The sequence below is a fragment of the Vulpes vulpes genome, chromosome 3 (genome assembly GCF_048418805.1).
Source record: "Vulpes vulpes isolate BD-2025 chromosome 3, VulVul3, whole genome shotgun sequence".
NCBI classification, from domain to species: domain Eukaryota; kingdom Metazoa; phylum Chordata; class Mammalia; order Carnivora; family Canidae; genus Vulpes; species Vulpes vulpes.
Window position 1 is genome coordinate 117,972,709 of NC_132782.1, and position 13,012 is coordinate 117,985,720.

General features: G+C 38.4%; 1 protein-coding gene across 3 annotated transcripts in view; it reads right to left on the reverse strand.

Moving 5' to 3' along the window:
* The window catches only part of STXBP3 (syntaxin binding protein 3), a 49,666-nt gene extending 36,762 nt beyond the window's left edge, over positions 1-12,904 (reverse strand). Inside the window, exons 1-4 of one of the 3 annotated variants that reach the window (XM_072754455.1) lie at positions 12,741-12,815; positions 3,299-3,348; positions 2,616-2,697; positions 1,449-1,638 (exon numbers count right to left, since the gene is read on the reverse strand). Coding sequence is in view for 2 of the 3 variants with exons in the window: in XM_025996333.2 (XP_025852118.1) it covers positions 2,616-2,697; positions 3,299-3,348; positions 12,741-12,789 (181 nt within the window). In the remaining variant the exon portion in view is untranslated. Of the gene's footprint in view, positions 1-1,448; positions 1,639-2,615; positions 2,698-3,298; positions 3,349-12,740 lie in introns of those variants that run through there. The other 2 variants (XM_025996333.2, XM_072754454.1) reach the window with 2 other exon arrangements.
* Between the last annotated feature and the right edge of the window lie 108 nt (positions 12,905-13,012).

A 13,012-nucleotide genomic window follows, 5' to 3' on the forward strand; every position in this document is an offset into this window, starting at 1 on the left:
AGATTCTCTCCCTTTTCCTCTACCCCTCCCCCTCATGCTCTCTCTCTCAAATAAATAAATCCTTAAAAAAAAGATTAAGGTTGGGACACCTGGGTGGCTCACTAGTTGAACGTCTGCCTTCAGTGTGATCCCAGAGTCCCCAGATCGAGTCCCACGTCGGGCACCCTGTGTGGAGCCTGCTTCTCCCTCTGCCTGTGTCTCTGCCTCTCTCTCTCTCTGTGTCTATATGAATAAATAAAATCTTAAAAAAAAAAAATTAAGGTTAAATCTGTAAACTTATTTTACTGCTTAATACTCAAATCAAGTGCCTTACAGTCGGGATCCCTGGGTGGCGCAGCGGTTTGGCGCCTGCCTTTGGCCCAGGGCGCGATCCTGGAGACCCGGGATCGAATCCCACACCGGGCTCCCGGTACATGGAGCCTGCTTCTCCCTCCGCCTGTGTCTCTGCCTCTCTCTCTCTCTCTGTGACTATCATAAAAAAAAAAAAAAAAAAAAAAAAAAAGTGCCTTACAGTCATCTTATGCTATATATCCTATTATGCTTGGTGAGTAATGTATATGTTAAAATGTGAAAACACTGTGATATGATTTAGAATACAAACTTTGAAAATACTCTTAAATGTCTGGTTATTAATAGCAGAAAATGTCACTTCTTCAATTTCCTGAAAGATGGGTATCTAATAGATTTTTTAAAAAAGATTTTTATGAGTATTCCTGTAATAGTAACAAAAGATTCATCTAATTCCCAGTCTTTTTTTTTTTTTATTTATTTGACACAGAGAAAGAGAACACAAGCAAGGGAAACAGCAGAGGGAGAGGGAGCAGGCTCCCCACAGACCAGGGAGCCCAATGTGGGGCTCAATCCCAGGACCCTGGGATCATGACCTGAGCTGAAGGCTTGATACGTAACCAACTGAACCACCCAGGTGCCCTTGCCCCCATCTATTTTTTACTATTTAACTTTATTCTTCACTAAAGTAGTATCATACATGCATATTTTTCTCATTTATTTTTTAAAACTTCGAAAATACTACTGAATAGTTTCACAAATGACCTGAATGACCACAGAAGGTATGACTACCAAAACTGCAATGCTGAATTTAATTGAGGGATTCTTAATTAAAGAATCAAGAGCACATGTGGGACTCAAAAGGACTGTGACAAGTTCAAGTTGGTAGATATGATTATGATTAAACCAAGTAAACCAAGGTGACAGCAGAGGATATAAAGAAACAATATACTCCATGATAAACAGTCCTTATGAAATGGTTCTCAAAAAAAAAGCTTTCTTTCTAAATAAATTTAGAAAACTGAGTACTACACTTGAACCCAGTAGATCCACATACATGTTGGCATACAAAAAAAAAAAAAAAAAAAAAAAAAAAAACAACCTCTGGAAGTCCTAAAGAAACCTCTTTAGCTTTGTCTAATGTTACTTCCCAAACTTACATGGCAGCAGAATCTTTTCTGTAGCTTCACAGAATTTTCATACACATTAGCAAATGGTTCTCATTCTACTGCAAATCAGAATGACCTCTGGAAACTTAAAAAACTTCATGGCTTACTTGGTATTACATTTGTACAACAGTTGAAAAATCAAGGTTTTAATCTTCTGATTTCTATTTGAGAGCTTTTTCCACTGAAAGGCCATAAAGACAAACTGAATATATAATCAATAGTAAGAGATTATATATTAAAGATTTTATATATAAATATCAAAATAAACATTATAAAAAATTTTAGTTAATCCTCCCCTTGTACACAATGCTCAGGTTTTCTTAAAAATACTGGTGTATGTTTGAATCTCACAAGTAGCAGTGACAGAGGGTACACATTCTACATTAGGTTGCAAAATATAAAAGAAATAATTATTTTCGACTTTGAGTCTCAGTTTCCTAGTTACCAGTGAGGGTATTTTAAAAATCTCTGAAGGGTTGTCATGAAGATCAAATTTAAATAAATGAGTGAACAGATGAGGAATTTAAGGATGATGATAGGATTATAAATATTATAAAATATGGGTATTATTCCTAAAACGTAAGAGCAATTAATCTCATTAACACGATCCTGCCTAATGGAAGGTAACTTTTGGCAGCATCATTTTTTTCATAATGCCATTCTAAAGCTGACTTAAACTTATAATTAACTGCCTCATTTCCAGGTAATAAAGAGAAACTTAAAAAGTCAATATTATACACTTGTAAATGTGTATAAAAGTTGGATTTATAACATAAATCTTTCTATCCATTTAAAAGCAATACATGAAAACCACCAACATTAATTAAAACAGTGAGGTATACTCAGTATGTCGACATACAAAACCTTTATCAAATATGTAAAATTTAAATTTTTAAATGACAAATTCAACAAGGCAACTGACTTATACTTATACTCTTGGTCAGGGGCTATGAATTATAATCTCAGCTGTAGAAAACTTCCAGGAGTTATTCTTAAGATTTACAGAGAAAAGAATGTCCAACATAATTATTATGGCTAGAATTATAAAAATAATAAAACACGACCCCCTCAGAAACACAATGACTAAAATTTATTAATCTTCAAACTTTCCCAGTCATAGTAAAAAAAGTTTTCATGATGAGTATTGGTAACACTTACCAGTTATACCCTCTGCTAGAAGATCTGTCATTTTGCAACATGATGCCAAAAGCTTAGTGGTAAATTCATCTAAAAGCATTATCTTAAAATTAACATAAATTAAGAAATAGTGTAAGTACTTGATTGTCAAGAATTCACAAGACAGAATACATTAAATCTATTCAAATATAAACCTTTTATAATGTAAAATGAAAATATCAGGACAGTAGGCAAATGATCTCAACTCACCTTTTCATTTGTAGGACTTGGAGATTTATTTTCTCAATATACATACATATAATATTATATATAAGTAAGCAAATAAAACATTTCCATTTTGAATCAGAGAACTTATTCATTTTTTAAAAGAACTTGTTCATTTTAAATGTATCTTGTGTTTAACATCAAATTTTCTTAAAATTCTAAAATTCTATTTCTGGAATAATAAATGTTCCAGGTGCTGTTCTAATCATTTGCCATGGATTAATTAATTTAATCTTTACAACCACACTATGAGGTAATACTATTCCTATTTTATAGAAAAAAACCCAGAGAGGTCAAGTAATTTACCCAAGAAGCAACAGCTATCAAGTGATGAAGCTGGGATTTGAATGCAATCAGTATACTTCCAGACTCTACATTCTTATACAAGTATAATAATAATACATTGTCCTCAATTAAAGGGCAAAATATGCAAATTCTACCTTCCATTCGCCTTCTTTCTTGCAGTCATCAAACACTGTTGCTTTTATCTCTGCAAAAAAAAAAAAGAATTATTCACAAATCTTAATGAACAAATATAATAACTACTCAAAAGATCAAAAACATTGGGAAAGTTTCCAATTTGAAAATCTGCTAACTTACATAAAAAGTATATATACCTGTTAAACTCAAAGTAAAAATCCAGTTATCTTTAATACCTAACATTTATTGATTTTGAGAGAGACAGAAAGCACATGCATATCTAATTGGGGGAAGGGCAGAGGGAGAGAGAATCTCAAGCAGATTCCCTCCCCTAACCCTCCACCCTGAAGGAGGAGCCCAACTGGGGGCTGGATCCCATGACCCTGGGATCATGACCTGAGCTGAAATCAAGGGTGGGATGCTCAACTGACTGAGCCACCCATACACCCCCTACCTATATTTAAACTGTAGTATGTTTTTAAACTTTTGAGAATAAAAGTATTATAAAAAACTAATATATTTAAGTATATAAATATATCTGGAAAATATTTCTGAAACCATTATCTGATTTGCTTTTTCCTATTTTACTTAAATCGCAAGTAAACAAGAAAAAAACAAAAAACTCATAGGAAAATCCCTAAATAGTCTATTGCTAAATTATATCTGATAATCAAAACTAGGTAAATACTTTTCTTTCTGGTTTACTGCATTACCATTTTCATCAATTTATATTTAGTATTAGATAAAAAAAATTCAGTCTTGACTTATAATCAATAAATACAAACATGTTCCTTGCAATGATTTTCAAAATTCATCTATTTTTTAATTAGTTCACTGATTTACAAAAACTTTTTTCTTATGTATTAAATAATGCACATAGGCAATTCACACAAATACCTGTTGTTCTAATTTATAAAAAGACAATTCCCAGGGCACCCGAGGGGCTCAGTGGTTGAGCACCTGTCTTTGGCTCTGGTCATGGTCCTGGGGTCATGGAATCGAGTCCCACATCAGGCTCCCTGCGGGAAGCCTGCTTCTCCCTCTGCCTATGTCTCTGCCTCTCTCTGTCTCTCATGAATAAATATTTTTTAAAATTAAAAATTAAAAAATAAATAAAATGACAATCCCTCATTTAATTTTTCATTAATTTTCAATTTTGAAAACTAATATGTAGTATATAATAGATAAAAATATAATTTAAATGTAAATTATAGTAACTTCTAATTTCATTAATTCCTGGTAATGAGTGTTTACATAATTCATTTAAACTCACCTACTTAATTTATATTTAAGTTAATGCTTCTAGAAATATACCATCAATTTTTAGCATATTAAAAAATGACATGTTAAAAAAAAAGACATGTTCAAGCAGAGGGTATATTTAATAAGGATTACCAATGTTCATAGAAGTATGATCTGGAAGGTTTTATTGTATTTGGGAAGGCTTGAAAGTGTTAAGAAATACTAGTTAAGATGCTTATATATGTTTGCTAAGGAGATTATAATGTTAAATAAGAATTATGGCAAAAGCCTAGAGAGTTTAATACTAATTTAAGCCTAAAGCACTGGTTTCTTCTACGTTAAAGGCAGAGATGAAGGATTTCTCAGGCAGAGTTTATTTTTTTTATATATATTTTTAAAAGATTTTATTTATTCATGAGAGACACACACACAGAGAGAGAGAGAGAGAGAGAGAAAGGGACAGAGACACAGGCAGAGGGAGAAGCAGGCTCCATGCAGGGAGCCCGACGTGGGACTGGACCCAGGGTCTTCAGGATCACAACCTGGGCTGCAGGCAGCGCTGGGCCACCAGGGCTGCCCTCAGGCAGAGTTTAGACACTATTACACTACTTCCCTTTCTAAGCTTGCTTTATTTTTATATAGCTCAACTGGTAGGATTTCACCAGAGGGAAATTGAGCCGTGGCCCAAAGATGAAAAAGTACAATTTTTATGGAAGAGGGAACGATTCCTTCTAAGTATAGGGTATTTGTTGCAAGGAATAGGTGACGAAAACTAAAACGTAGGTTGGAGCTAAATAGTTTAGGCATTAGGTGGTGGGGAACCATTAAAAAGCATTTTTTTTCCCTCTCTCAATATAATGAGTATTGCATTTGTTCCTTCCCTGGTCTCCTAGGTTTACCTTATAGAGACTTTATTTATTTATTCATGAGAGATGCAGAGAGAGAGAGAGAGAGAGAGAGAGACAGAGACACAGAGGGAGAAGCAGGCTCCATGCAGAGAGCCCGATGTGGAACTCGATCCCGGGACCCCCAGGAGTTTCCATTTTTGCCACTATAACATGGCAATGAAGATCTTTATACATATATCTTTTTTTAAGACTTTGAGAGTGTGTGTGTGTAAGAGAAGGGCAAGGGCAGAGGGACAAGCAGACTCCCCACTGAGCACAGAGCTCATTGAGAGGCTCAATCCCAAAACCCCAAAATCATGACCAGAGCCACAGTCAGATGCTTAACCAACTGAGCCACCCATCCTATCCATGGGCCCCTATCCATGTATCTTTATGTATCATTCTTTTTATTTCTGAAACGCAGGTTCCCATAAATGAGACTGCTGGCATCAAAAGTTATGTCTTTTATTTTACTGTATGTCAAATGCTTTTTTTTTTTTTCCAAATGCTTTCTCAAAAAGTTTTTAACCATTCACATTCCTACCAGCAAGCTTCCCAATTATAGCATGGTGTCAATCTGATGGGTCAAAGAAAAAGAACTGGTCTTAATTCACATTTCCACTAAAAAAACAATCAATTCAATGTCCTAATCTGCAAATCATGTTTACATCCTTTATTTATTATTCTGTTGAGTCATTATTTTCTCCTTATCAATTTGCAGATACTCTCGGTTATTAACCCTTTCTCTCCTATGGATGGTCAATGTTTTCTGTGAATATAATTTAGCTGGTGTCTTCTACCATATAGGAATTTACAATTTTTATTTATCAAATCTTTTTCTTTTAAAATTCTTTTTTTTAATGTTTTTTAAATTTATTTATTGATGAAAGACACACAGAGAGAGAGAAACTGGCAGAGACACAGGCAGAGGGAGAAGCAGGCTCCAAGCAGGGAGCCTGACGTGGGACTGGATCCGGGGATCACACCCCAGGCTGAAGGTGGCGCTAAACCGCTAAGCCACCGGGGCTGCCCAAGTCTTTTTCTTTTAAATGAGATTTGAGTTACGGGTTTTTTTTAAAAGTCTAACTCATGCCATCCTATATTTTCTCCACGTTTTGTTGTTTTACTTTTTCTACTTTAGATCTTTAATACACTTATGGAATTCAAATTATCTTGCCAAGTTGGACTAAGATCATGCCTAAGTAAATAAACAAGGAGCAGAGAATCATGCTAAGCAAATTTCAGAGCAAAATGCCTAAAGACACAAATGATTTGTAAAATGTCAGTAAATGGGACATCTGGGTGGCTCAACGGTTAAGCGTCTGCCTTTGGCTCAGGCCGTGATCCTGGGGGTCCCGGGATCGAGTTCCGCATCGGGTTCTCTGCATGGAGCCTGCTTCTCCCTCTGTCTGTGTCTCTGCCTCTCTCTCTCTCCCCTCTGCATCTCTCATGAATAAATAAAATCTTGGGATCCCTGGGTGGCGCAGTGGTTTAGCGCCTGTCTTTGGCCCAGGGCGCGATCCTGGAGACCCGGGATCGAATCCCACATCGGGCTCCCGGTGCATGGAGCCTGCTTCTCCCTCTGCCTGTGTCTCTGCCTCTCTCTCTCTCTGTGTGACTATCATAAATAAATAAAAAAAAATTAAAAATAAATAAATAAATAAATAAAATCTTTAAATCTTTACATCTTTAAAAAAAATAAAATAAATTGTAATTAAACAATGAAAACCTAGTTTTAAATATTTATAACTTAAACAAAAGAGAAAACTTTTAGGAATGCAAATGGAAGTAAAGAAAATATACAAAATGAAGATCTAAAAAAATGGAAACATGAATTCAAACTGAAAAAATCTTGAAAAACATGTAGTCTAAACTCCTCATTCTTTAGGCTGGGAAAGCGAAGTATAATCTGGAGTAGACACCAAATCTTCCAACTATTAGTCCAATGAGAAGAAATAATAAACCAGTCTTTCAAAGTAATGCAAATGACAAGGTGTTTGAAAAATCAAAAAGTCAAAAGTCAAAAGCACATTGGTAGGCCATAAAGAAATTTACATTCTCAGAAAATTTATACATGTTACTTAATTCCTAATTAGAAACCCAACAGATTCTGCTGACCTGTGACCCAAATTATTTAATGAATGGGTAAGAATCTTTTTTTTTTTTTTTAAAGTCAGCCCCAGGCCCAGCATGGAGCACAATGTGAGGCTTGAACTCATGACCCTGAAATGAAGATCAAGAGCTGAGATCAAGAGTCAGATGCTTAACTGACTGAGCCCACCAAGGCAAGAATCTTTATAAAGGTAAACCCAGGAGACCAGGGAAGGAACAAATGCAATACTCATTATATTGAGAGAGGGGAAAAAAATGCTTTTTAATGGTTCCCCACCACCTAATGCCTAAACTATTTAGCTCCAACCTATGTTTTAGTCTTCGTCACCTATTCCTTGCAACAAATACCCTATACTTAGAAGGAATCATTCCCTCTTCCATAAAAATTGTACTTTTTCATCTTTGGGCCACGGCTCAATTTCCCCGTCTGGTGAAATCCTACCACATTTCAATTGCACTTCCTCTTTGAAGTCTTCCTTGATCCAATCCCAGAGAGGAAATGATTCCTTTTTCTTCTCTTCTCCCATGAAACCTTTCTGCACTGCTAATATACCACATGCTACTTGTGTAACATCACCCCCCACCACACTGTGAATTCCAGGAAGTCAAGGTATATGCACCCAAATCAATCTGCAGCATAGAGTACCCAATTAATACTGATTTAAGTAAATACAGAACTGTGCAAATATCCAAAAATTAAAAGAATATTTTGCTCAACAAGATAAACTTAAAATAAGCAGAATGAAAAAATACATAAAACAAAAATAATTGATTAAAACAAAAAAATATTTTACATATGCTTATATTTGCATGGAAAACGTGTAGAAGAATTTGTGAGAAACCTGAGTGGTTGTGTCTGGAGAAGGAGGCTGGGAGAATATATCAAAATTTTTTGCCACATCAAGGTATTTAAAGACACTTGAAAATGTGAATAGCAAAGATTATGAAATAGTATGGAAAATGCCACATCAGTATTAGGTTTAAAAAAAAAAAGGAAGCCATAGAATGACAAAGAATAAAAAATATATGTGTAGCTATATAAGGACTAAAAGGAAAATTAAAATATGGTCTGATTACTTTTATTTGTAATTTTTCTAAACGAACTTTCTCTTAATATTTCCTATAAAATATATGCTATGAATCACAGACATCAGACTACTATTTACAGACAACAAAATAAGACTGTGTTAAGGAAAAAATGCCACAGGTGGCCTGAGATTGCTTTGTGGTAGATTTAATTACTCTTGTTTTGTTGCTTTACTTTTTAAATAAATTTCATCAAAAAATTTTTTTAGAGATTTTATTTATTTATTCATGAGAGACAGACAGAGAGAGAGAAGCAGAAACATAGGAAGCGGGAGGAGAAGCAGGCTCCATGCAGAGAGCCCAATAGACTCTGGGATCAAGCCGTGAGCCACAGGCAGACAGACACTCAACTGCTGAGCCACCCAGGTGTCCCAACTTCATCAAATTTTTATTTAAAATCTTATATCAGGGATCCCTGGGTGGCGCAGCGGTTTGGCGCCTGCCTTTGGCCCAGGGCGCGATCCTGGAGACCCGGGATCGAATCCCACATCAGGCTCCCGGTGCATGGAGCCTGCTTCTCCCTCCGCCTGTGTCTCTGCCTCTATCTCTCTCTCTGTGACTATCATAAATAAATAAAAAATTTTAAAAAAAAATTTAAAATCTTATATCAATGATATTTTTGCTACTGCTTTTCTGTAGCAGAAAGTGGCAAATAAGCAATACCAAACACTAGAAACTTTCATTGATTTTAAGTATGGAAATTAGCTTTATAAATACAGCCTTTCCACTCAAAATATTAAAGCTTTTTTAAATTTTATTTTTACTTTTTAAAGATTTTTATTTATTTATTCACGAGGGACAGAGAAGAAGCAGAGACACAGGCAGAGGGAGAAGCAGGCTCCCTGCGAGGAGCCCAACGTGGAACTCAATCTCCAGACCCCCGGAATCACGCACTGAGCTGAAGGCAGCCGCTCAACAGCTGAGCCACCCAGGGATCCCTAAAGATTTTTTTTTTTTTAAGTGTTTTTAAGACAGTCCTTAAAGGCTGATCCCTTCTCATGTTTTAGGTCTCAGATCAAGTGTCACCTGCTCAGAGAAACTTTTCCTGATCCATCTAGTTAAAGCAGCCCCTGCCCATATATATCACAAACTGAAATAATATTTTTTGTTTACATATTTGTTTTCTATTATTCCCTAGACACAATAGCGGACAAACAATAGTGGACCCAACTTTGAGAAGCCTATCAAGAGACATTAGGGAGTAGTGAGAAGTGTCATTTGAGAAGGATAAACCAAATGCTACAGAAATGTAAGAGGCTGGGTTAAAATAAGAAGCCACTGTGGAGATAGTAACCCCATTTGAGTCAAGACTTGAAGGCTAGCTAAAATTTGGACAGGTGAAGAACAGGTATAGGGGGAGCATTCTACACAAAAACTGTCATAAAGATGTAGAGGTAGAAGATTTCAAGAAGAATAAACAGTATAGACTAGTTGAACATCAAGATTATACAAGGAAAAGGTAGATAATAAGCAGACTATTTGAAATGATCTCTAGACAACTGGAGGGGTCTCTCTCTACAGGTCTTCAAGCAGATAACATGATCACAGGACCTCACTGTTACAAGAAAATTATTCTGGCAACTATTAGTCACAGACTGGAGTGAGAAAGAACGAGCACTTAGAGGTTAGAGGCTTAGTTAGGAGACTACTGCAACAGACTGGGCATAAGATAAGGCTCTGAACTAAGGTTTACATTAAACATTACAGAAAATCACAGACATATAACACATTAACCCTGCAGCCAGAAAGAGCTGGGTATGAATACTAAATCAATCTTTCGTTCTTTCTTTCTTCTTTCTTTCTTTCCTTTCTTCTCTCTCTTCTTTCTTTCTTTCTTTCTCTTTCTTTCTTTCTCTCTTTCTCTCCTTCTCCCCTTCTCTCTTTCTAGCTTTCTCTCTTTCTTTCTTTTATTTATGGGACACAGGCAGAGGGAGAAGCAGGCTCTGTGCAGGGAGCCTGATGTAGGACTCGATCCTCGGACCCCAGGATCACGACCTAAGCCAAAGGCAAGCGCTCCCCCAACCGCTGAGGCACGCAGGGTCCCTAAGTCTATATTTAATACTGATATCAGGTTTCTTAGAAAAAGCTTTATTGAGATATAATTTGCATACCATATAATTCACCCAAAGTGCATGATTACATGGCTCTTACATGATTACATTCAGAGTTGTGCATCCACCACCATAATCAATTTTAGAACATTTTCATTACTCCAAAAGGAAACCATCCCCTTAACCATTATCCCCCAGTCTCCCCATTTTCTCCACCCCCCCCCAGAGGTACACAACTGTTAATCTACTGTCTCTATATATATGTCACTTCTGGATATTTAATGTAAATGGAGTCACACAACATGCGGTTGTGAATGGCTTCTTCCATTTGGCCCAACTTTTTCAAGGTTCATCAATATTGCAGCATTTATCAGTACTTCATTCCTTTTTATTGCTTGATAGTCTACTGTAGGGACATACTGCCTGTTATTTACCTATTCATCAATCCATGGGTATTTGGATTATCTGATTTTTTGGCTCTTAAGAATAATACAGCTATTATAATAGCTGTATCAGTTTTAACATCTATGAAATAAAGGTAGTAATTTCTACCAAATTTTAATAGATATAAAGAATAATGCCCGGCACAGAATAAATATTCAAGAAATATTAGTTTCCTTCTTCCTACATTTTGGGTAAATTGAAGGTTAAGTTATTTAGCTCTCTACCATGACTTAACTGCATTATCCTCACTCTAGCAAAACTTTTCCCCCAGTCAACTGTAGGATTCTCCTATCCCGTAGGAGATTCCTCCATCGTTTCCTCCAGACTCTGGTATCTCTTGCGAACAGAACTGAGTCCCTCTTCTCTCTCTACTTCCTATACGATGAATGAATGTCATCTTGTGTTTTAGTTATGTTTCTATTTATACAAAGATTCAAAGACCTATTTTTTAAGCCTGACATCTCTTTCCTTCCTTTCAGTATCCCATCTTATCTTACACTCCATCTGACATCCTGGTGCCACCCCAAGTTAACAGCAGGGCCGGAAATTTTTTTGTCTCTAAGCTCTCCATCTTGCCCAGTTTCCACACTAGCAAAACTGAAGTTACTATCGTTACCCTTTTTTCCTGATAAATGCTGATGTTAAGGATCACACAGATCTCGGAAATTATTTATACAAATCAATTCACTACCCATGTTCATATAAATGTACTTACGCTGTAATTGAAAAATACTACCGAATCTTAAAAGTCACCCATGCAAACCTGAAAACACAGAATGCCAACCTTATAATTTTCAAGTTTTAAAAAGATGTTATTGTAATTTATTCTCCCCCTTCTATTTATACAGTCGTTTTTAGTATCTAGTTATGTTCAGCAACAGGCCAGTTACTGATTTGGAGTTTTAATTTTACACAAGGAGCTCCCAGAATTTTGTTAACTCGTCATTTCTACCCTTCGCTCAACAAGTCGGAGTCAGAAATACTAATTAGGTGTCAACTCCCTGTTCCACGGCTAGGCCATGATTAATTTGAACGCAGCGAGCCAAACAACGATGGTTCTTCCTGTTTGGTGGTTGCTGCCCCTGTCACCCAGCACAGCGAGCTCTTGCAGCGAGTTTCACGAACTCGCGGAGGAGGAGGGCGGCACGTCCGGCACCGCCAAGCAGCAGCTCAGTCCCCACAGCAGGGAGGCCCGCAGCGCGGCGGGGACCGGGCCCCGACATCTGACCGCTCAAGTGGGTCTTTCTCAAGGACCCTCTGGAGAGTGGGCTCCTCTCGTTTTGTTTCTTCTAGGGGACACTGAAAAGCGCAGTGATAAAACCCTACTTGGTACCAAAACGAAGCAGCACAATAAGCAGTGCCTGCAAACCAGGGAGGCGGCGACGGGCGAGCCGCGGCCACACGCCGCACAGACGGCGCCGGGGGACGGACATCGCCGCCGGGCCCGACGGGGCCGCTGACCCGGGCGCCGCCTCCAGGCCAGAGCCGGGCCGGGGCGAGGGGTGCCCGCGAGAGCCAGGAGGCCGCAAGTCCCCGGGCTGGCAGGGGCCCCAAAGCAACAAGTGCCCGCGCGGCTGCCCGAGCGGCCCGGGGCAGGAAAGCTAGGCCTTCCCTCTCAGCCCCCGCCCCACCGCACTCACTCTGCCACACGACGCTCTTCAGCCCCCGCTCCGTCGCCGGCGGCGCCATCTTCCCAACACCGCCGAGGCGCAGCCACTGGAGCCGGCCAAGCTCGGCGGCCCCGCCCCCGCCGCGTGACGTCACGCGCGGCCGCCCGCGGATTCCCGCCCACTTCCGGGCGGAGGCTGCGCAGTGCGGGCGGGTCGGCCGGGCGGTCGTGCGCCCCCCGGCGGGGTCTCTGTCCGCGGAAGGCCCCGGACCTGGGGGACCCAGCAGCGGCGCGTGCGGGTCG